Below are 26528 nucleotides of genomic sequence, written 5' to 3'. Positions count from 1 at the left end.
CATCTAAAAAGTCACCGGAGACCAAAATTTAATTTACATTTTTTACTCCAAATGATGTCAGGAATCACTGGTTAAATTAAGCAAAATACGTCCCTTATCACCCTGTATAATGTTGTTTTATGATTGAACAGGAAGTCTTAGGTGACAAATAAAATGAACTGAGGTTTTTCCCAAACATATAATTTAAATAAGTTTATATAAAATTTGTTTATAATCATATAAAATACTAAAACAGCGATTAAAAACACTTACAGCACGCGTTCGAGATGAACACACCAACAAAAATAATGTTGTTTGTGCGACACAATGAACTCGAGACATCTCGCAGGAAAAAAAAATTATTCAATTTATTTAAATCAATATAGTTGAGTAATTCGGCATGTACGGTAGGTAGTTGGTAGAGCGTCGTACCAGTAAAAAATCCACTCATTAAAATGATTTTATTATTCCATTTTACCTAATTTTCTCTAATTCACAAGCGTGCAAGATTCTGCTAAAACAGCCCAGACGAAAAGTGAGGTTAACATCAAAATCTCAATGTCGTTTAAAAGAGTCTAAGCATTTTTTGTCAACAGAAACTTGCCAAACATTCTCTTCTCTCTTTTCCTTCACCTTTTTTTATTTCCTTCCGTTGCACAAACTCCTAATTGGGGTTGGTATTGCGGCATTGCTTCCGGGCAGTCAGACCTTTTCATTAAAATCAATACCTTGTAACTATTTCATGTGCTTATTAAAAAATGCCAAAATAACTAATACAGAAAAACAAATTCTTGAAATAAAATATTGTCGGACAAAAGAAGAAAATAATTATTTTATTTTATTTCATTAAAAAACATAAAAAATATATAACATCTTAGTTGTGATACAAAATCATATAATATATATTTGAATTCAATAGACAATTTATTAATGCTCGCACACATAATACATATAATAATATAAACGTTTATAATATAAAGTGGTTTTATAATTTAGTGTGACAATGTTATCACACGTGTTTTTTGCAGATGTACCTATGCTGCCACTCGTCGCATCCGATATCCACGTACAGTCCCTTTCTGTTGATGGTGACACAATCCTCGTTGTGGTGTTTTCCTGCGTTGTTCGGTTCCCCTGCACTCCAATTAGTGTAAATTTGAGATTCAAGTGTCCCTAAAAAAAAATGTTTCATAGAATTACAATATGTGACACGTACAAAAAGGTGTTGCTTGTCTAGGAGGAGAATATCTAAATCAATACGTTTTTTGTGAAAACCACGTGTAAGGTATTATAAATGATATATTTTTATTTCAAGGGTCCTTCAGTCAGCGTATTCTTAACTTACTAGTATATTGTATTTCATGCTTTATTTTTTTATTATTTTTTTATTTATGTTTTATTTTTAATTTCCAGTTGTTAAGTTTAAGCAAAAATAATAAATAATTCAATACGGTAACTTTGCTTTACATTACTATTATTTATGGTTAGAACGTTTGATTCCTACCAAGTTTCAATCAAAGTTTTTTATTACAAATTGACCCCGATGCAGTTAGAGAGAAAATAATATATTATTTATTTTACTGTACAAAGTTCTGAGTGTAATTAAATTTCATTAAATATACTCTTCTCGAATCCGTTACTTGTGCATGTAAGAATTCCAATGTATTAATTGAATTAAAGCATTTAAAAAATGTATTCCATTTTATTGAAATAACATAACAGTGAATTCTATATAAATAAAAATGTTAATGTTCTTTGTTCGAAATATAATCTTTGAAAGTACTTCACCGATTGATTTGAAATTTTGACACAACGCAACGTAGCATTCGAATGCGCGTGTGTTTGTATATACTGCGTTACATGGATGTTACCTGTGATAAGTCAAAATATATGCTTTTAAAAAAAAACATCGCGATCAGTTAGACGTAAAAACAAAACGCGCTTTTGTTTCTCTATCGGAGTACAGCTAGTTTAGAATAAAGTGTCAAAATAATTTGATTTAAGCGTGGCTTTACATAGTAAGTAGTCTAGTAGGAAAGCAGTTGCAGAGGGTTACATAAATGATACTGGTTAGAATTTAGAATATAAAGTTTTGTTGGCATAGATTGATTAGTTTTTAATGAAAGTCACCATGTATCATAAGCACTCTTTTCAAATTTCAACCCCACATATTTCAAGCCATGTTTAAAAATATCAACAGAGAACAAATTTTCATCTGCTTTTCTTAGCTTCAAATTAGTTCAAGAATTACTAAAGTCTGTCTGATATGTATATGCTGTGTAATTTATATAATATTTCCGATTTTATGTCCAGGTTAAATCTTCCCCATAGGAAAAACTAAACCCTTCCACACACTTTTCTACAAATGATCATCTAGTCAATTAACATTATGCAAGTGCATTATATAAGCAAAATAAATACAAAACAATACAAGAACAACACATCAACTCACCAGAGATCAAATGGGAAAATAATTCACCGACTGCAGATATTTTCATATCAGAGGGTTCGGCTCGGTAGAACTCCTAACAGGGCCTATAAATCCGACTGATCCCTCAACATAAATATTTAAAAAATCTTTCGTTATCCTACATTTATTAAAAATTACTGATTTTTGCGTTTTTATTTATAAATTTTTTGATGGATCTAATACTTACTTAATATTTTTTATTATTAAGAAATATAAACATTCCCGGGTTACGGATAACCTGAAAATATTTGATCTACCAACACAGAAGGACTTAGCCATCAGAGGAATTGAACACACTACGCCTGGGTGCGGCCCAAACGCGATGTCAACTCAGCCACCGACCGGTCCACAAAGATAATACTATAGTTTTAAATATGTACCATCGATAGTAACGAAGTGTCCCTCTGAGAACTGGTCATGCAGGCCTATCCAAACTTCAACCGTGTCGTGGCTGAATTGGGCCCGAAGTGCTTGTGCCTCCTTCAGCGTTTGTGGCACGGCAAGTTGGGCGTGTTCCTCTTTGCAGTTAAACAAAGCGTCGCTCCAACTGACATAATCCTTGTGTTCTTTATAGAGTACGTTTGTATTTTTGTCGTACTGGTAGCCACTGTCAGATGGGACGGGGAAATTAACAACTGAAAAAATACATAATAAAAATAATAAGTGTTTTATTACCTTCCTTTTTTGTTATAAATAGAGATACTGATATGTTAAAAAAAAATATTGTATGAATAAATTGAAGTTACTGAAAGAATTGTACAGTGTGTTTTCCATTTTTGTTCTCACTATGTTTTGTTACGAGCTTTTTATTTGAGTTTTAAATGTTACAAACTTGTTGTAATTTTTTAATGAGAGTGGGACTTTGTTGTAGGTACCATAGTATAAGAAGCTTTTTTCCAAATTTTGTATTAATAGTTCGTAGTTATTGATAGATAAACAGAAAAAAGCTTTAAATTTCTTAACGATTTCCGAGGGTTTTACGCTGTTATAAACTAATTTACCGTTAATTTAATCAGTTTGATTACGGCACCTTTATTTGGGTAATGATGTTACGCAGAAGAAGGTGAGGAAAATGAAGAAATGAGGAAGAGGGAGGATGAAAAGTAAGTACATTGTTAGTAGCCATTTCAATCAAGGTTTGCATGCTGATGGTTAAGGTTTGTTAATTCACAAGGAGACCCTTCGGAACTGAACTCTGCTTCTTTTCCGACACTACCCCAAAGGATCTCGCTGCGAACTCAGTGGCAGACTTCAGACATGAAAAACCAGCACCTTGATGTGAACGCAACTATTAATATATCAGGGTTTTCTCTTTCTGAAGATGGGGACCACACTAAACTGCATCCTGTGCAGTCACAGCCGTTGAGCATTGTGTTTATATGATGTATAAATGGGGCGTAAAGGATTCTGAATTGTGTGACTGTGGACATATTCAAACAATGGTACACATCGTAGAAGAATTTCATCTTCATAAGTTCGCGCGAGACGCATCTATACTGAACCAAGTGACTCCTGATGCCGTTGACTGGCTGAATAATTTCAGAATCCCACTTTGACTTCTACAAACTATCCCTAAGAAAAATATCACGTGTAACGTTCTGGAACGTTCCGAAATTTTACATAATATATTATACGGTTTATTTAATTATGTATGTGTTAAATAACACAAATTAATTTAATTGTTTCGATCCCGCAATCTCTGGCTACTGTCAATATAGGAAAAGACAATATGGCTTTTGGGTAAAAATTTCTCACCGGTAGGATTCTCATTATGATCTTCATCTGACGCATGTAGGTCAAGGGTATCATGACACTCGGGGTGTTTGACTATTTTGCAGATATAACGATGTCGCCACTCGTCGCACCCGATATCAACGTATAGTCCATGTCTGTTCATGGTGACACAATCCTCGTTGTTATGAATTCCTGCATTGTTTGGTTCACCTGTATTCCAGTTGGTATAAATTTCTGAATCGTGTTTGCCTGAAAAAAAAATTAAACAATTATTAGTTTATGTTGGCGAATGAATAACCCCTGGATTTCGATAAAATTAAGCGATGAACGGACAGTAGCAGTCGGTCCCTAAAGACTGAAAGCGTCACCTTGCAGTTTGTAGCAATCTTTTAGGAAACTTCTTTCCTTTGCGATCCTTCGGTGGAGTGTTTCTAAGAAATGGAGAATATTTCTCAAGCGTGGGTACTATTGGCATTAGTTCCAGTTTTTGAGTTTCTAGATAATAGATATGTTGGAAGGACTATTTCTACGCAGGGATGCATTCGGCTTAATCACTGAATATATAAATTCTTTATTCTACATAATATTGAGGACTTAGTCAAACAACTTTATCTGCAAAAAATACATACCGATTAGTAGTACATTTTTTTTTCAAATGTGAAATCCCACAAGATTCCTAATTCTTTCGATTCCGACTGAAGCCAGTGAGACTATGACATCCCCAATTAGAGTATGCTGTAAGGCTGAAGGTAGTGGGGAGGGGAAGGAGATAGGGAAGAGAAAGGTGGGGAAGTACCTAGCTTTTCAGATCTGGTCACCAAATACGGCCAAAGCCATTTCAAGCAATGTTTCAATTCTGAATGGTTGTCTTACGCCACGGTGATACTGGGAGTATCTTCCACTCTGAACGTGCCGAAAATATAGTTTTTATTATTTTAAATAAGTAATTTGTGAAATAGCAAAAATTAATCAAATAAAGTGTACTTTGATTGGAACCCGCGACCTCCAGACGACGTTACTTTAAGCCCTCAAATTGTTGGTAGTTTTTTTGTAAGTAACGTTGCTTGATTTTAAGTCCCAGAATGATTTATGTGTTTTTTGTAAATAAACTTGTTTAAAAATAAGCCCTCGATATGTGATGTGTACCAATACTAAATTATCACCACCCATCTGAGTGAACCCAATCAGCGTCAGTCACTTAATAATAATTCATTACTAAATGCAACCCAATTGAATTATACAAAAAATAATGATCTAATAGTGTACATTAAAGATGACTTTGAAAATGAAGTCGATGAAACTAAATTTACAAATGCAAACTGTTTGAAAATCAACGTGGGTGATGATACAACAATATTAGCTATTTATCAATCACCAGCAACAACTAATATTAATCCGTTTCTTGAAATGCTTTCTCGTGAGCGTAATATACAAAACCATGAAAAATATACACCTTGTAGGAGACATAAATATTTACATATTAGAAGATGGCCATCCTAATAGAACTGAATATCTACAAACATTAGCTTTTCTTGTATTTAAAAGTATGATAAATTAACCTACACGAGTATCTAATGACCTCAAATCTTGCATCGACCACATATTCAGTAAGACTACCAAATCAACCAAATCTATCATATTCAACTCTACCATAAGCGACTACCAATATTATCCATTAAGAGAAAGAAAAAGCAAAGATCACAACCCACCGAATTATTCCGCAAAAATAGAAACACAATGGATTCAAGTAAAACAACAGTTACTTAACATAAACTGGATAAATCTATTGGAGAATCTTGATATAAAAAATGCCTGGAGTAAATTCATTGAATATATTACTCACACCATTTTATGGAGTACCAAAACAACAGAAAAAAAGATTTCCAAAAAAACCAACATCTTAAACCATGGATAACCCAGAACGTTATAAATCGCATTAGAAAAAGAAACTAATTAGACAAAAAAGTTAAACTAAATCCTAATGATATTCTTATACTACAATATTACAAAAGATACAGAAATATCTGCAAAAAAATTATACGCAATGTCAAAGAAAACTATTATTAGAAGAAAATAGACGAATGTTATAACGACTCACGCAAATTATGGATGATCATTAATGAAATTACAAATGCAAAATCTTTTCTTAATTACAAGACAAAAGACGAATTAACAATTAAAAATACCCAAATCTCTTTCACGAAAAATCCCGAGAAAGTACTTAAATATATAAACGAATGTTTCACTAATGTAAGATCACAATTAGCTAAAAAAAATCGAACAACATTTAACAAATAGCTTTTTACCAGAAGAAAATGAAAATATGAACCAGAAAAAAGAACTACAGTTAACTGAATTGACAAACACTGAAATTAGAAGCGCAATTACAACCTTTGCCAATAAATCATCGGGAAATGATATAATCTCAAATAAAACAATTACAAAATGAACTGACCTTCCCATTGACAATCTTTGGTCTATCTACTTGGTCAATCTTTCTAAATCTTAAAGTGTCTCTCCTTCTTGTCTTAAAAAAGCCACAGCTATACCCATTTATAAAAACGGATGCCGTAGAAAATTTAACATGAATAGCCATAGTGAATATAGATGATGCGAAATTTTTTTTTTGGCTTTATTCATACATCTCCAGAAAGCTTTTGACACAATAGACCATAAAATATTACTTTCTAAGCTAAAAAAATACGAATGGCCGAAACGACAATGAAACTGTTGATGACATATATAACAGAGCGAGAACAACAAGTACAGATTGGCAAAAAAAAGAGTAAACTATTTCCATTAAATTATGGCGTCCCCCAAGAAAGCGTACTGGCGTATTCTATTTATTATTTATATAAATGATATCAATAACCTTAACATTGAAGGAAACATTATCAATTTTGCTTATGATACCGTTACATTATTTCAAGAAGAAAACTGGGCGGAAAGATTTTATGTGGCTGAACAGGGGCTTAGTACATTTTAAAATTGACTGAAAATTAACTCACTTTCCCCTAATATAAGCAAAACTAAATTCATAAAATTTTCAGCAAACTTAAAGGGCCAACCAGTAAAATCACTCGAACTAAAATTACACGAATACCATAGAAATAATGTTCAATGTCAACGTCCAACTATCGAAAAATCACAAAGCATAAAATATCTGGTGATTTATGAAAATCTTAGATGAGACCTGCATATCAAAGGTATCACGGAAAAACTTACAAAACTTATATATTTCTTTAAAAATCTAAGAAATGTGGTAAATAAAAATACTACTTGTATTGTACATACATAACCTGAACACAATTCAAAAAGGAATCATAAAGACCATGCTGAAAGTACCCATAAAAACGTCTTGTATTGAAATTTTCAAAAGTTTTCATATACCAAATGTACAAAAAATATAAGCTAAAAATATACTATTGAAACTTTTAAAAAAACTGAATCCTCTTCATCAAAAAAGGTCAAATCACAATGACATAAAAATATTCCAGGTCATAAAACCACATTCGGACTAATAAATTATATTTATTTTGCGACGAAACTCCACAACATCCTTCCCCCTGATATACGGCGAATAGAAAATTTGAATGATTACAAATCAAGAATAAAAATCTGGCTGAAAGATATGAATGAAAAATCTCTGAAAAAAACATTACAAACGACATAGAAAACCAATAAACCAGAAATTAATAACTTAATTTCGGCTCAGCAAAGTTCACCTTAATGAGGAGGACTGAGAAATACAATTTACTATAAATGTTTAAATATTGAAGACAATATTAGTGATTTTTAAACGAAAATCTGAAACAGAAAAATCAGAAAAAGAAACGGTCACATCTGGGACTCGAACCCAGGACCCTTGTCTTTCCGGGACAATGCTCTACCAACTGCGCTAGTGGTTTTACTCAATAAAAAATATTCCGAAAAATAATAATTCATTTCTAGACTTGCAGAAAAGTCAATAGATGTCGCACATTAAAAATAAAAACAATAAGATAGGTTTATCTAAAAAGACGCTGTCTAGGATTGCATTTAGTTCGGGTTGAATCTTGCGATCATACATAAAGATAGTTGCCAATAAAAATGTGCGGTGAAAAAATGAAGACAATGTTGGTAGTTCTTATTCGAAGTATGATACAGTTAAAAGTGACCGAAGAGGATAGGGTCCCATTAGCGCAGTTGGTAGAGCATTGTCCCGGAAAGACAAGGGTCCTGGGTTCGAGTCCCAGATGTGACCGTTTCTTTTTCTGATTTTTCTGTTTCAGATTTTCGTTTAAAAATCACTAATATTGTCTTCAATATTTAAATATTACAATTTGAGGTTTTACTCAATAAAAAATATTCCGAAAAATAATAATACTATAAATGTATTTAGTATCGTATTTTGTATGTGCTATGTTTAAAAAGTCGCTATAATAAAATTTCAAAAACAAAATTAAGTCACTCATCACACTGTAACAATCACTAATTCCTACACCCGAACAATTATTAGTAAACATTGATAATATGTAAATAGATTATAATAGGTCTTCTACCATCGCTAACTGATTTACATTGGCAGTTCACATTTATTGTAGTCCATAAGGTATTGCGTCTCGATGGTAAATATAGAATTGAAATGTATTTTTTTCAATGTGGAGATTTTGCGAGCTTTTCATATGGTAATAAGGTGTGTAACTTGTAGCTATTTTCGTTCTAACCTTTTTTATGTTTAATCAAAACCGCCTACATTACCAACAATACTCGGACCTAAATCAACAGAATCTTGGACTCGCTTTTATATGTTGAAATTATCGATCAACAATATCAGTATTCAAATACATGCTTACATAGGTAATCGATATTTTTTTCTATAAACGCATGACAGACTGTATACATAAACAGGCTGTATTGTGTCAACCCTTTTACGAGTATAAGCAATATTACAAATACAGAGACTGTTTTTTTTTGGTTTACAAGTGTCTATTTATGTGTGAGTCAAATGTTTGACGATCAAACGTTTACTTTAAACAGCTTTACTTGGAAACATCTATATTTCCATCAGTGCATACATTCGAACCTCAAACCATCCGCCATAATATGGGCATGTGCGTCTGTGCTACTTGTCTTATGATCGTAAATTTCGTAAGTGATGTAAGAAAGTAAGTTTCGTTAGAAGGCATGGATTATTTTACAAATAATTTGTTTCATAAACACACTTTAAAACGACTTTAGTGATCCTCAGATATATTGTTGTTCTCAAACTATGCTCAATATCTTATTATCAGGTTTTCTAATAACTCTTTCACTCCTTGTGTTCTTTGTAAGAGGCCTCTTGCGTCAAACTTTTACTGTTTCTTGGCTTCTGACGTTATCTAGTAGGGACAAGATATCTGGGGGTGGAAAAGCTAAAAAAAAAAAAAAAATATTAAATTTTATATTCGGGGGTGTTTAACCCTACGCTCAAATCATTAGCTGTAAAAATAACAATTAATTATAGTAAATAAATACTCGCAGTAGGTAGAACACTCGGCTAACTTATCCGATACATAGCCACTTCGAGAACGGAATAATAAACTCGAACTTGTAAATCGAAAATATACGTTATCCTTTGAATAGTGCTTTTGACCGTTATCTAGAAAATGGTAAACTACACCCTTAACCTGTTAGATATTATGAGTAATATTCAGAGGTGTGCTTTATTTCAAATAAATCCATTTCAAATGGAAATGCAAAATACAAAATGGGTATTTTCCATTTTGCATTTTAAATGCGTTTCTAAAAACCATTTTGCATTTTAAATGCTTTTCTCGGTGCATTTTCCATTTTAAATGCTTTTTTGCAACATTATTCATTCATTACAAAAAATACAGATTCAAATAATGAACATGAGGCTATGACGCTGTAATATTAAATGTTAGATAACAGTTTCTATGTTTTTACGTTGGCAACATTAGTCCTGCGCAATTTTTTTGTGGTTTTATAATCTGTAGTCGTGGTGTTTTTGGATTTACTATCATGTAATATGTTTGTTCTACATTGATGTCCATTATTAAATGACAAAATTGTTTAAAACTTGTATAATTATTTTAATTGTTTGACCTGAGAAACCATTTTGGATTTTCAATGCATTTTGAAAATAGGTATTTTGCATTTTGCATTTGAAATGCTTTTCTAAAAACCATTTTGCATTTTGCATTTTGCATTTTCAAATGGAAAAGTTTTGACCCATTTCCATTTTGCATTTCAAATGGTTTTGGGTATCCATTTTGCACATCTCTGGTAATATTCCAACCATATAAATTAATAACCCCTTCAGATTTTTGTGAATTTTAGTATACGGTACACATCGAGCAGTAGAGCATTTTTGTGTAATTGAGATGGACTAATAAAAGTTATTCTGTCTCCTTTTGTATTATGGGGCTGACATACTTGCGCTATACTCTATATAATAATTTAGTAAAAAGTCAACCAGAAAAATTAATCGTGAATCTGACAGAAAGTCTTTTCTAAATATTAATAAATAACTACTGAATTTGGCTGAAGCGGTTTTTTTATAACACATCCGAAAAATAAATAAACGTAGAAAATACAACAGAATGTTTTACGAAAGGAAGGTTCGAGAATGTTTTCCAAGTGCGTCACGTAGGCAAATAATTCGATTTCGATGTCAAGGTTGCTGGTACTGTACTGTCAATTTCCTTCCCGCTATCGCTTATATAGGTAAAAAATAAGACGTTCTCGAACATTCCAGCTGCTACAGTAACAAATATAAAAAATAAAAGAAAATCCAAGAAGCTTGTTTGGCAAAGGCCGAAACTTCTAGAATGACGTCCGACTCAAGTAGTGGCGTACCACTACAAACGTAGTAAAAAAGATAATAAAACCAACCCTCATCGTATGTAATAAAATCTCCTTCATTGAATTGGTCGTGCAGAGCCAACCACACTTCAACAGTGTCGGGGCTGAATTGTTCCAGAAGTGCTGCGGCTTCCTCGGGCGTGTGCGGCACAGCCAGTTGGGCCCCCTGGCCTTGGCAGCTCGCTAGGGCCCCGCTCCATGTCGCGTAATCCTTGTGCTCTTTGTAGTATGTATTGGTCTTCCTGTCGAACTTGTAACCATTTGTAGATGGTGAAGCTGAAAATTATGTGTTTTACATATTTAAGTTTTTAATCCAGCAGGACTGGTACATTAAATAAAAGTAGAATTACATAAAAATACAAAATAATAATTACCAAAGATATTAATTCAAATTGTATATGAATGATGTGAAATATTACTGGGCAAAATTATTCACATTCAATGAACTCAAATTTGGTTTTTAATTTGAGTGTCATTTTAAAAATCGGAACTGATAGTTCAGACGAGCGATAAAGTAGGTACCTACCTATAATCAAAAAAATCTTCATTAAAATTTGTTTTTCTTTTTTTTTTAATTTTTGACAGATTTTGTAATTTTTCTATTTTAACTTTGGCGATTTTAATTCGAAAGCTTAATTTCTGACGTCTCTCTTATTTGTCAACTAGAAATATATTTATATTATAAAGAAAATTGACAATATAGTAACAAATATCTTCAACCAATTTGAAACTGGATTCTGAACTTAACAGACAATTTTACAAACGGATGAAATGCCAAATGGTCGATTTAAAACAGTAATTCGCTCCGCTCAGTCAAAAAAGTCAATTATTTTCATTTTATTTAAATGATGCCACCAATTTAATTTACATTTATTATTACTGGAAATACAATTTTATATTTTTGCCATGTTAACACGTCAAGTGAATTATTTTATAATATTTTTTTATAGTTCGAGAAGCAGCAAAACAGTTTGAGAAAATCTTACAGTTACGTGATTGACAAGCATCAACTCTTTTACAGATGAACCTGTGCTGCCACTCATCGCAGCCGATGTCCACGTACTTCCCGTGTCTGTTCATTGTAACACAATCCTCGTTGTGAAGTTCCCCTGCGTTGTTTGGTTCGTTTGGACCCCAGTTAGTATAAATTGCCGACGCTCTTTTACCTGAAAATAACGTAACAAATAATTATGTGGAAAGTTATGGACAGAAAGAAAACAAATACAGTCTCACTTATAAAGATTTCCTAATACGCTGCTGCAGCGTTGGTATAGAAATATACGTTATACGTTATGAAATATTTTTTAAAGAATCAGCATTTTTTTTTCCAATGTTTTAATGTATTAGTTCGGGCTAAAATATATAGATGGCTGTAGTGTAGATTGATCTTAGAGGTCAAAGACGTATCCGACAGATGTCGGTAGTATATAGGTTTTCCCTTCCGTGTTCAAAACCGAGGTAGGTTTTGAGATTGTAATAGCATAATAGAGAGAAGGTTGTCCTCCAAGCCGTCCAACTCGCTCAAACCTAATTAGAGTTTTTGGTCTAAATAAAAGGAAAAGTGCTTTGCTTGTGAAAAAGGTATATTTATAAGAAATTATGCACAACATGATTGTCGGCAGGGTTTAATCGTTAATAAACGAAAAATAACATATACGTCTTCAAAACGTTTAGAAGAACGGGAAGAAGAGCGATGTTAGAGCATTTCATTTTATTTCAAAGGGAGTAAGATGGTTGGTTCAATCCGGTGTTTATCGATCTTGTCACGTAGGGCTAGTTAAATTAATAAAAAGTGCTATATTAGCTTGAACACACGAAAAGGCTGTGTCCGCGGACCTTGGTTTTTCGCAAGTCCAATCTATAAGTGAACTGTTAATTTTTTTGATCGACAATGCCAACCAATCAATGTACTTTATTATCATGTATTATATTAATAAGTAATGCTAGTGATATATTGATAAATAAATGTTTATAGTTCTTAGGTATTTTTTAATATTTTACCCTCCGATGAGCGACATCCAGAAGCCGTGAAGCCGGTCTGGGCAGACCTTATTTTACGTTAGGCATGGCCAGATGTGCCAAAGATGTGAAGTGCGCATACGTTTACTGAGATGTGTATGCATGTTATGTGTGAGTATGTGTAGTAAAAATAAGACAACGAATTCGAGTCTTGCGTTGCTTTTTACTTTCACTTTTGTAATATGCGCACGACGCGCGACGGACGGTTTTCGGAAACCTGAGAATTTAGCTTGAACGCTGTTGCTAAACTGAACTGCCAAACTAAACTTATTTCAAACAAATAAGATGAAACTTCTATCAAGCATCCAATCATGAGAATACACAACTACCTGTTTTGTTTTTTATTGTTTCTAGAAGAAACTGTTTTTGACAAAAAGAAACCCCTACGAAATATTCTAAATCGAGCTGAAGCTGCGCCGGTCGCGTTCGCCACACTGACTTTGAGGAAGTTTCGTTTTAACAAGCCAGAAAATAAATTTAAGCAACTTTCACACAGAAAAGGTCTGGACAGACCTTGTCGCTCGTCGAAGGGTTGAAAAAATGATTTTTCTCGAAATTTATTAAAATCTTCCACATACCGTCATTGTACGCTACAAAATTTCCTTCCACAAACTGATCGTGCAGAGCCAGCCAAACTTCGACAGTATCGTGGCTGAACAGTTCTAAGAGCATTTGCGCCTCCCTGCGCGTGTGCGGCACCGCCAATTGAGCTCCCTCGGCCTGGCAGCGCGCCAGGGCCTCACTCCAGCGGACCTTCTCCTTGTGCTCTTTGTAGGAGGCCTGGGTTCTTGCGTCAAACTTGTACTCTGTTTCTTGGTTTCTGACGCCACCTAGTAGGGCAAAGACGTCCAAGGGTGCAAAAGCTAAAAAAAGGACAAAATTTATTAAAATTTTACATAAGGGGTTGTTTCACCCTCCTCTCAAAATCGATAGCTGTAAAAATAACTATTAATTGTAATAAATTAATCTTCGCTGTAGGTAGAACACTCGGCTAACTTATCCGATATATAGCCACTTCGAGTACAAAATAATAAACTCGGACTTTAAAATCGAAAATATACGCAATCCTTTGAATAGTGCTTTTGGCCGTTATCTAGAAAATAGTAAACTTCACCCTTAACCTGTTAGATATCATAAGTAATATTCCAGCGATATAAATTAATAACCCCTTGGGTATTTTTGTGCATTTTGGTGTACACCTAATTACCGTATGGTACACATCGAGCAGTAGAGCATTTTTGTGTAATTGAGATGGACTAATAAAAGTTATTCTATCTCCTTACAATGGGGAGCTATACTTTACATAATATTATAGTAAAAAGTCAAGCAGAACTATACCTAAATTAATCGTGAATCTGACGACAAAATCTCAGAACACCCCAACGATATAAATTAGAAAAATAATTAAACAACCGAGAATTGGTGCGTTTATAAATTCTGCCACCAAACCACTTTTCGATGATGAGGTTATTGTGAAATCCATGTGTCTTCAAGATATTACCCCTCCACATGCCTGATGAAAAATAATATAATATGGGGGTCTGACAGACCAGAGGCACTTTAAAACAGCTTTGTAAATATTTAAAAATTTGCGCCTGGTTTTTATGCATTTTAGTAGTTGTCGCTAATGAGTCACACTTGAGGTGATTTTTCACAAAAACGGCGCTATACAAGTCATCCAATTATTATTATTATTATTATTATTATTACTAGCATTACGTGAAGAGGAGTTAGTTCTAACAATCCTGCATTTGGAAGCATGCGACGTCAAAGTCCGCGCGCGTCTCACGGACCTCACCATACGAAGTAGTTATTTTGTAAGTAGCTATCTTTTTTTTATAAGCAGTGTTATTGTTTTATTTACTTTTAAGATTTGCACTATTCACAATGTCTATGGGACTAACCGCAGAAGATATTGAAGCACTACATGGAAAAAAACTTACTGATACAAAATATTAGCAGGCCTTTAACGAATGAATGCACATGTTTCCTAACAAACTGTAGGTGAAACACGAATATATTATTAGGATGTAGGAACACGTGTTTATAAACATTCTGCTTTTGTTGCGTTTCGCCATTACATATATCAGAAAATGTACAGCAGCATAAACACGCGTTATTCTAAACGGACCAATATTTTAATAAGAAATTGATTACAATCACGTTTATAACAGTATTTTAATAAATTAGCAATACTCATTTTTCTCCGTGTTCTAATTGAAAAATTGATAAGTTTGATTCAATTAAATTTCGATTTTTTATATAGTCTGGTGATGATAGTCAACCACTTCCCTGACATAAAGCATAGAAGTACTATGTCACTCTTGCAGTACTCATATTTGTTTAGAGATGAAATTTCTTGTGAAAAAATGTTTAATTTTCCAAGCAAAAAAATATTTTCCACGTTAAATATTGAAAAATGGTTCCTTTACAACACACAATAAGACATTTTATTTATGATTTTATAATATTTTAGTTTTACGCGATTACAAAAAGCGTTAATTTTTTTTTAGACACAAATTAGATGGTTCGAATAAAGAAGATTTATTTTGAAAATGTTTTACATTTATTCATTATAAAATAAATTTAAAAAAATTAATGTATGCAAACATAAATAAATCGTTTAAGTATCGCCGGGTCACACAGACCTTACCAGGTATAAATAGAGATATAATTTCACAAGGCATGCGGAGGGTTAAAAGTTCATCTAATTGAAGCTAGTATGAGCTTTATGAGCCAGTATGAGAGTTGCCTGGATGTTGACTTGTCTTGATTAGTTGTTCTTGAGATTAATATATTTCTTTTCATTTTATGTTAGAAACACCAATACCATAATAATATGTTTGTAAAAGCGCGACACGATGGCGAGGAGAGCGCATCTGCTAAATTACTCTCCAGTCTGTCTATTTATTTTCTTTTGTTCTCTGGCCCTCAAATAAACTTGCTTAGAGTGTAGAACCGGCTTAGAATGAAATGAGAATAGTCTTAATCGAATCAAATGTACCCGGTTTTGTGACAATTCAACCAAATTGGGTTTGAACGTACGTGTCGGCTGCGGCGACAACTGCCTAGAATTAGGTGAAAAAGAAGAAATTATACGAAAACCACCATCGAATTGCACGCGTATAATATGGTTATAGGGAAAAGGGTATCATTATATTATAATGCGTTATGGCTATTCCGAGCTACATGCTTGCATCTTTAATTAACTTAGAATAATATATGTTAACTCTTCAGGCTTTGTTCAGTTTCTAGTACCCGTAGTCTATTTGTTCGCTTTTTTGAACAGCTTATATGGTCTCATGGAAATCGTTGTATCTCCTTTACTATTATGATATATATATATATAGAAATAGAATAAATAGAAATAACAAAAACATGACTCTACATATTTAAACTTTGAAATTAACCACAGAATAATTAAAATGTACACCTACATGAAACAAACATTACGACCGCGATTTGAGATAAATTTATGAAACTTTGAGATTTTAATTTTTTATTAATTATTTTTGTATGAAATGATATAAAAGTGGGGTGACAATAATGTTTATAATACATTTGAGTGTAAATATATATCTTTTAGTTATCAGTATTTTAGTTCAGTTTGTATAGGAAAAACGTATTGTGAGCCAATTAAAGCTTTTTATCTATGCATTAAATAAAAATAATATTTTGAAATATTTACTTCAAATGCATATTTCGACACCTTTCAAAAACAGTTTTCAATTATTAGATAGTTCAGAAATATTCAATTTATTTTGATTATATGGCATCGCGGAAATTCCCCTGCCATTTGACAGCATCGTTAAGAAACATAACAGACAATATAACTGAAGGGTTAATAAAATTTTCAGCTAAGTATGTGGAAATTAAACAATTTAAGAAAGGGTTTTTTCGTTACAAATAGGTGTTTTTTTACTATAGTAACACCGGATGGGCTTGATATTTTAATAACTAACAGTGACATTGATAATAAATTTTAAATAATTATAGAGAAAAATAATTATTCAAGTTAGAGTAAAAATAAATGCCGCCAACGGGAATTATTGCTTATTAAAAAAACCTTGTCTTATAAACATTAGTTTATCATTAAAAAATAATAATATTTGATAAGTCAAAAATATTTCACCAATAAATGAAGATATCATGTCTCGACGCCATCTAGTGAGAAATTTAGCACTAACAAAGACTTTCCTACAAAAATAAAGTTGGTTGTTTACAGGTAGAAAAAATATAATGAGCAGTAATTGTTGGATCCTTTGGAAGGTTGGAAATATGCCGACATAGCTCAGTGGTTACACAGAACACCTGACCGGACATCAGAAAGCACGGGTTCAATTCCCGTTGGCGGCATTTATTTTTACTCGGGAGATATTTTCAATTTGTATTAGTATTTCGGGCGACTAATTATTGCTTATAATTATTTGTTATCCTTTATGCCATGGATAAAAAACCTTGTCTTATAAACATTAGTTTTTCATTAAAAAATAATAAAAAATTTTAGCTACCGCATGTGGCTTTAACAATATTGTTAGCGTTCCTGTTAACATTTATTAATTTTATTTTAGTCATTCGTACATCCATGTTTAGAAATATCCAAATAATAATTAATTACTTATTGATTATTACATTTTTTAATTGCAAATAATACTAAATACTCATGATTAATATGTCTCCTGCAATCCAGCTTAAATCTTTTAATTGGTGAAGACCTTATAGTTTCTGACAGTGCATTATAAAATTATGTATATTTTTAAAGTCTGTAGTCCAACGCCCCTAAACACTCTAAGAAGATTGTGTATGAGATGATGCATAAATGTGAATAGTCCGATACACACACCGCGCTCTTAGAGTCCTAGGCAGTTTCCAACCAAGAAAAAAATTTTTGGTTGGAAAGGAGTCAAAAGGGTAAAAATTAAAGACATATCTATTTACTATTTTTAGCACATTTTAAATTAAAAATACTATACATCTTTTAACACGGGTTTTCCCAGAGATAAACGCAAAATTAAGTGAACCGTCTGTGACCTCTTATCTAAACTTTGACAACCTCCTTTAGACAAGAAGTAACGCAGTGTAACTGTGAGAACGACCGCCCTGCAAGAAGCGGCTATTTGAGTTTAAATCGAGGCAGCATCAAATATCTTTTTCCAGTCTGTTTTCTTTTTTTTAAATTAAAAAAAAAATGTTTGAATTATTAATTTCATAATTGACAAATATGTTTCACAAAAAAATAGTCAAGGCGTAGCATTTTGCTTTCAAACATCGTTTTTAATGATGATAAATTAATAATTAATAGTGACAGATGATCAATTTGTAAATATGTGTACCATTATGAATTGTATACTATTCAAAGCTTTTTATCGTAATATCCAACGCAGTTAATTTTCTCCATTAATGTGTTCATCGCTTTTAATGAAATTTATGGTTACAATATTAACTAGATGCCATAATCATCAAGGGACTTGGAGTTTTCCCACTTTGCTTTATTCCTACGGTACATAATTATGCAATTATTATGAATATTCTAATTAAGTATGAGTACAGTCTGACATTTAATGGTAGTTCAAAATGTTTGGCGCCGCGATCGTGTAAAAGATTTTAAAATGCAACACTAAGATGTATTATTGGAAAATGAATATCATAAGCTAGAAGCAGCACAGTCCAAATGCATATTTTTTACTTAAATCAAACGGTGTTCAAAAATTAGTAGCAATAAAAACATTGATTTCTTGGATTGCACATGCATATATAAAAACCATTTTCATAGAATTATTAATAAATTCATTTTAATTATTAACAGTCAATTAAAAAATAATATTCCTGAAATAATCTCACTTTTTCAAGACGAGAATCTGTGTCAGTCTGCCAAAATGCGACGTTGATAGCTCTCTCGCAGCCGAGTTGAAGACATGTTGTATTAGTAAGAATTCAAAAGAGAGCTTCTGTAGTTCTTATTCAATGTGTAACAATAACACTACGTAACGGCAGGCAAGTGTTAATTTACAAGTCTTAGTAAGACTGTAAATTTATAAAGCGGAGGAGGGTAGTTTATTTGTTGTGTAAATTTGAAGCTATTAAAATTTCTCCTCGAATTTCAGAATATTTCCAACGTTGTTTAAAATATTATGCTACATAATAGATGACATTATTAAAAAATCTGATATTTTGGACTAACTGTTTGTGCAAGACATGTTAATTTCTTGATTTTTCCACACACTACAAACATATTTAAGTAAGACATTTACGTCATTAAAAACATAACGTTCATCGAATTCTCATTAAATTCAATCCATAAAAGTAAATTAAAAAATAATTTGTGAATGATAACCTCACTTTTTTTAAAAACATGAAACTAAATTTACATCATGACGTTAATAATAGACTGAAACTGAGAAAAATTAAAGTAGTAAAAATATTGAATTTAATAGTAAATTGGCTATTAGAATAAAAAATTTGATTAAAAACATGATTTGAATAGCATATTTCAAATCACACATTTGTAAAATTTGTCGGGGGATTCTCAAGCCTAAAACATATCTTATTGGCAAGAATTCAAAATATATATTTTACATTTTTTATTCAACGTGTAACTAAAATAGCGTTTAACGCTTGGGAAATGTTGAGCAGTTTGACGTTAACATAGTAATGAAAAAAAAATCGCATATAATAAATTAATGTGTCTCGAAAATTATATCAAGCTATTCGATGTTATATTCGATGTGTCCAAAAATGTTATTACATGTTGATGAATATCTATAGAATTTATTTTTAAATAAGATATTGTCTTCGTTGATCTCGTCCAAGCTTCGCCACATTTTGACAATAATTTCAGAAGGCAAAGGCATCAATTATAAATTAAATATGTTTACCTCGCAAAGCTTAAGAAATCGTGTTCTATTTTAATAAAAATTATAAATATATATGATTAAAGTTCGTAGAAAAAAAAAAAAATATATATATATATATCCCGCTACATTTGTTGCGTCCGACCCCTAAAAACTCCATAGCATTGCAGCGTCCACCGACTTACAGCGTCCGATATACGGACGCTACAATGTTTTGACGTCAAAATTGGCCAGAACGATGCTTACCCCATGTAGAATCGTATGGCAAAAATTTTTGTGGAAGCAAAAAATCTCTCAGAATGTCTGGAAACGAATATTGAACGTTTGACATTTTGCCGACAGGTTCGCTACACGATGTATATATCGAGCGGTGTATGTTTTTATTCATTTCTACGATCTTGCCGCGTCCACGAAGTAATACAATTTTCGATACATAACGAAGATCATGCTGCGTCTACGCATTACGTCGATAGTATTGCGTCCTCGAGACCGATTACGAGTAGATATTATTTTATATCCATATCGACGGTCGTACCGCATCCACACATTACGTCGATGGTATTGCGTCCCCATGGTCGATCACGCTGAAATATTATTATGAATACATAACGACGGTTTTGCTGCGTCCACGCATTACTTCGATAGTACTGCGTCCCGTGGCCATTCACGAGTGCATTGTAATGTATTATTTGAGCGTTTGGTTGAGTAAATCATCAGATTTGGCAACATTGGGTTAATTTACAACGGTGCCGCTTGACACTCAAAACTAAGAAGCGTCCTGCGTGGTTTTTAATGCATAACGACGATCGTGCTGCGTCCACGCATTACTTCGATAGTACTGCGTCCCCGTGGCCATTCGCGAGTACATTGTTGTATATTATTTGAGCGTTTGGTTGAGTAAATCATCAGATTTGGCAACATTGGGTTAATTTACAACGATGCCGCTTGACACTCAGAACTAACAAGCATCCTGCGTGGTTTTTAATGCGTAACGACGATCGTGCTGCGTGTACGCATTACGTTGGTAGTATTGCGTCCATTCACGAATAGATATTATTTTTAATACATATCGATGGTAGTGCTGTATCCACGCATTACATCGATAGTATTGCGAACCCGTGGCCGATCTAGATTAGGTATTATTTTTAATTAATGAAGACAATATTAGCGAAACTCAATCGAACATCTGAAACGGAAAAATCTGAAAAAGGCACTGTCACATTTGGGACTCGAACCCAGGACCTTTGGTTTTCAAGGCCATGACTCTACCAACTGAGATAATGTGTCCCTATCCGATTCGGTCATATTTACTGTAATATACTTCGACTGAGAATTATCAACAGAGTGAAAGTTACTCCAAGTATCGCCCGGGTGTAAGACCACCATTCAGAATTGAAACTTTTCTCCAAGTGGCTTTAGCCGTGTTTAGTGACTATATCTGAATAGTCAGGTACTTTCCCACCTTTGTCTTCCCCACCTTTCTCTTGCCCATCGCTTCCCCTTCCCCACTTACCTACAGCCTCACAATATACCCAATTGGGGATGCTATAGTCTCACTGGCTCCAGACTGGAGCAGTTGGGACTCTTGTGAGGAATTCACTATAAAAATAAAAATAAAACGTAATCTTAATTTTCTTAACGCATATTTTTATTGACTGCTATCTTTATGTATGATTGCAGGATTCAACTCGAACTAAATGCGTGAGCAGGTACCTAAGCGATTCCTTCAGAAACTTGATCAGGGTGCTTAGGGTGTAAACATCTTGGAATAATTATCGATAATAATATCAAATGGAAAATTCAAATAAACTCCACAGTAGACAGAATGAGAAAACTCATCTTTATATTTTTTCGACTTAGAAATACTGTATCATTAAAAATACATAAAGATATTTATTTTGCACTTGCACATTCTACACTACTACAATATATGGAATCGTGGCTTGTGGTAGGGGGGGTGCATATAAATCATGCCTACTTCCATTTGCGACAATTCAAAAAATATTAATAAAAATTATCTTAAACAAGCCATATTACTATCCAACAATCAGAGATGTGCAAAATGGGTTCCTAAAACCATTTGAAATGCAAAATGGAAATGGGTCAAAATTTTTCCATTTGAAAATGCAAAATGGTTTTTAGAAAAGCATTTCAAATTCAAAATGCAAAATACCTATTTTCAAAATGCATTGAAAATGCAAAATGGTTTCTCAGGTCAAACAATTAAAATAATTATAGAATTTTTAAACAAATTTGTCATTTAACCCTCCGTCAGGCACACCTATGGGTGAACCGAAATCGGGCGCACCCGGCCTGAGAGGCCACCAATATATTTTTAGCCCCCACCTTCCACTATATTAATTCTAATACAAAATACTTGTCGGGTAGTCTTTACTAGGATCTATAGAAAGGAATTGAACCAAATATAACACAAAATAACCAGTTTATTAAACATTACCATCCATAAACTAAAATAAACAATTTTCCAAAAACAGTGTTCAAAATAATTGGTCAAACCGAGCTCCATAAAAGTAATAAAAGTTTTAAAGTAATAAAAATTTAAAGGTAAGGTAGGTGGTAGTCTCTACTGACTGCAGGCGTAGCAAGATATGGACGATGAGGTTCCCAAATCAGCAGCCGAAAAACAGGTTTGGCACAGCGCGTTTACGTGGAGTAAACAGATCGGTTGATGACAACTTAAACATTCGTAATTCGTCATCCTCCTAAATCCTGATTCAAACACGCATATTCCACACTTTTGCCTTTTTTGAGGTGTTGTAGGGGATGTGTTTTATTGGAAGCGAGCTTGCAACTGAATGGGCATTCCACTTGTATTCAGACTTCGCCCGCTTCGCCGAGCTAGTTGTCCGATGTCGCTCTCGTCGCCTAAATCTTCAACCAAAGCTGGATCTTCAGAAGCATCATCATCGAGAAGAAACGTCACCATATCATCAGCATCATTGCGTTGAGAGAGATCATCTTTTCTAGCCATTTCTGCAGAAACATATGTATATAAAATGTCTAAAACTGAAATTATAATTCATTTCGGGCGCACTCTGCCTGAAAGGCCAGGGTCCAATACAGAACTTATTTCTCAAGATACTGATAAACTTCATACAGAACAGGCATAATTGAGTATAATGAACAACTGCAAATAAAAATATCCTGAAAAAGGTCACCTTCAAAATTGTGATGCAATCGGGCGCAGGCGGCCTGTGAGGCTGAGTGTAAGGTGTAAGTGAGCTGCGTAAAGACCGACGACTGACTGAAGACGGGCGCCGTGTGAGGTTCCTAAAGTTAGGCGAGTAAAATGAGGGAAGGGCGGGGGGCCGCCTTTGAGAATTGGAGAGGGAAAAAATGTCTTTTGTTGGCCTCTGAGGCCGGCTGCGCCCGACCGAGGGTTAATAATGGACATCAATGTAGAACAAACATATTACATGATGGTAAATCCAAAAACACCACGACTACAGATTATGAAACCACAAAAAATTTGCGCGGGACTAATGTTGCCAACGTAAAAACATAGAAACTGCTGGTAAGTTTTTAGATTCTCACGGCCAAAAGCACTTTTGTTGTTTGTTTTTGGGGTGTTATGCCGTGTTGCGCTAACTCCTTCTTTAGCCGAGGTTTCGGACAGCGTTGCAGTGTCCATCATCAGGGCCTCAGATCCGGTAGATCCTGATCTACCGGATCTGCCCTGATGATGGACACTGCAACGCTGTCCGAAACCTCGGCTAAAGAAGGAGTTAGCGCAACACGGCATAACACCCCAAAAACAAACAACAAAAATAGAAACTGCTATCTAACATTTAATATTACAGCGTCCTGGCCATGTTCAGTATTTGAATCATTATTTTTTGTAATGGTATCACTCAATTGACAAATGTAAATTATCTCTCATAGCGAGGTTGAAGACCGACTGATATTTGGCGCTTATGAAAAAAAGATGAGTGGAAATAGTAGGAAGAATGTTGCAAAAAAGCATTTAAAATGGAAAATGCATTGAGAAAAGCATTTAAAATGCAAAATGCAAAATGGTTTTTAGAAAAGCATTTAAAATGCAAAATGCAAAATACCCATTTTGCATTTTGCATTTCCATTTGAAATGGATTTATTTGAAATAAAGCACATCTCTGCCAACAATACATGTTTTCCAAGGTTTCCCAGTTTCCCCTCTCAAAAAAATTTATGACAAAAATACTCGTACATTAAGTAATAATAAATAATAATAATAATACTTGGATGACTTGTATAGCGCCGTTTTTGTGCAAAAACACCTCAAGGGCGCTATACAAACTTATAATACATTTCTACAGTGATCTATGTTATTACTTAACTATTTATGGAGAAAATATACAGTACAATACTTACCTGGTAGGTCACTTGAGATTAACACTTAATTAACATTATCTAATTGTTTATTGGCGAAATTTAGATACAGGATTTAGGACTTCATTGAAAATTTGAATATAACTGGACAATGAAAAGTGTAATAAACATCAAAACCTAAATTATTATGAATATTAAAAAAAATATGATATTAGCGATTATTGTGAGTAAAACATAATGCAATATTCACAAAAACAATCTAAAAAAAAGAACTAGAAGTGCTGGACGCCCAAAGACGGATTTACGCACGGACGCAATAAATGTTGTGGGACCTATATATATATATTAAAGTTCGTAGAAAAATATATATATATATGTGTGTATATATATAAGTTAAATGTCGTATAACTTTGGGTTATGACTACTGTATTCGTTAATTATATAAAAACAAAATTGTAGAATAAATTATTACTTAACGTATTGGTACCTAACGGAGAACATTATGCATTGTTAAAATTTATTGCGCCTTATGTCATTCTCGTGTTGAGTATGAAATTATAGGATTGGGATCTGCTCTATTTAAGTATATACATAACCTGAACACAATTCAAAAAGGAATCATAAAGACCATACTGAAAGTACCCATAAGAACGCCTTCGATTGAAATTTTCAACAGTTTTGATATACCAAATGTACAACAAATATATGATAAAAATATAATTTTGAAACTATTCAAAAATACTGAATCCTCTACAATACCGCTTATTCATCAAACTAGGTCAAATCACAATGACATAAAAAATATTCCAGGTCATGAAACTACATTTGGACAACGAAATTCCACAACAAATTTGAATGATTACAAATCAAAAATAAAAATCTGGCAGAAAGAGATTAATGAAAAATACATTAAAAATGACATAGAAAACTAATAAAACTGAAATGAATAACTTTAGTTCGCCTCAGCACATGTCACCCTAGTGAGGAAGACTAAGAAATACAATTTACTATGCATAAATTTAATATCTTAATTTAATATATAAAATAATAATAAAAAATAAACCATTTTTGTTGTTTGTTTTGGGGGTGTTATGCCGTGTTGCGCTAACTTCTTCTTTAGCCGACGTTTCGGACAGCGTTGCAGTGTCTGCCCTGATGATGGACACTGCAACGCTGTCCGAAACGTCGGCTAAAGAAGGAGTTAGCGCAACACGGCATAACATCCCAAAAACAAACAACAAAAATGCTTTTGGCCGTGAGAATCTAAAAACTTACCAAAAATAAACCATATTTAAAAAATCATTGTGTCTTATCTTCGATGACCTCTTTGGCATCTATTAAATTATATTTTTAAACCAATTGCGTTCGTGAATTACATACATAACATAATACTTGAACAGTGAAAATTTTTAAAAAATCCGGATATGTAGTTGATAACCTTACACCTTGACAAGTGGTCGGTAAATATATGCAGAAAACATAAATTGTATTTAACCATACATTTTGATCTGTCGCCTACATCTTCGGGCTATGGCATGTGAAATGTTTGTAGACCACTATTGTACCAAATCTTGTAAATTAGGATGCCAATGTATAACAAGATAATGTTGTGTATATGGATGTACGAACCTGTAACACATGTGAGTGTTGTCCAGAAAGCGAGTGCAATTATTGAAATATCCCACATTTTGACAAAAAAATCTTCTGCCAGGTAGCCAGGATCGTGTGATGACAGTAACAACTCGATCTCAACTGACCTAAAATTTTATTTGTTCGCCTATTTATCCGGTACCGTAACTATGCATTGCAAGCATTGAGATATATAAGCAAACTGGTATAAAAGTCATATATATTTTCAAAGAGTTTTTTTTCGCTATTGTGAATACATTTGAATTGACAGTATAGGTGAAAAAACTACATTTGAAGATGATGGACGACCAAAAAAACTGCAAATACGATCAGTAGCTTCTCGGTATCATAAAAACATCTTGTTTATCGGTAGGCTTAGTTTTTTAAAGATATAGTAATCAGTATTCAATAAGAAATTAATTAAACCACACCAATATATTTAGTTTGAACCATTTGGAACTTAAAGTTAGTTCTTTGTTTTTGTGTCACCTTTTTCTAAAAAAAATGTTAGTATTAGTTTTAAAGATTTATGTCTAGTTAACAAATATGTGTGTTCTTATTTAAAGATGATTTAAAAATCTAATGTGTGGTTATTGTCCAATATTTCATTATCTTCTTGATCGTTGAAACTAAATTTTTACCGTGTGACATCTGATACTATTTTCGTATTA

General features: G+C 33.1%; 2 protein-coding genes across 2 annotated transcripts in view; both read right to left on the bottom strand.

The window, feature by feature from the left end:
• Nucleotides 1-26528, bottom strand: part of LOC149421634 (macrophage mannose receptor 1-like) — a 90535-nt gene that overhangs the window by 13173 nt on the left and 50834 nt on the right. The gene's annotated exons all lie outside the window — the stretch shown is intronic.
• Nucleotides 775-25964, bottom strand: LOC149421635 (macrophage mannose receptor 1-like). The gene is made up of 7 exons (XM_089634953.1): nt 25858-25964; nt 13627-13911; nt 12016-12195; nt 11060-11305; nt 4205-4432; nt 2830-3084; nt 775-1152 (listed from the first exon to the last, which is right to left on the bottom strand). Exons 1-7 carry the CDS (start codon nt 25913-25915, stop codon nt 989-991), a joined length of 1416 nt encoding a protein of 471 aa, XP_089491079.1. The 5' UTR covers nt 25916-25964; the 3' UTR covers nt 775-988.

The sequence above is a fragment of the Hesperophylax consimilis genome, chromosome 8 (assembly GCF_061612785.1).
Source record: "Hesperophylax consimilis isolate HC1 chromosome 8, BYU_Hcon_1.0, whole genome shotgun sequence".
NCBI lineage: Eukaryota > Metazoa > Arthropoda > Insecta > Trichoptera > Limnephilidae > Hesperophylax > Hesperophylax consimilis.
The sequence above is the reverse complement of the archived record's forward strand: the minus strand, read 5'-3'. Positions and strand labels throughout refer to the sequence as shown.

Coding starts and splice junctions, on each gene's coding strand:
- LOC149421635 (XM_089634953.1), bottom strand. CDS start 25,915: ATGTGGGATATTTCAATAATTGCACTCGCTTTCTGGACAACACTCACA. Junction 11,306..12,015: donor TGCTTGTCAATCACGTAACT/GTAAGATTTTCT, acceptor CATAATTTTCAG/CTTCACCATCTACAAATGGT. Junction 1,153..2,829: donor ACACTTCGTTACTATCGATG/GTACATATTTAA, acceptor ATTTTTTTTTAG/GGACACTTGAATCTCAAATT.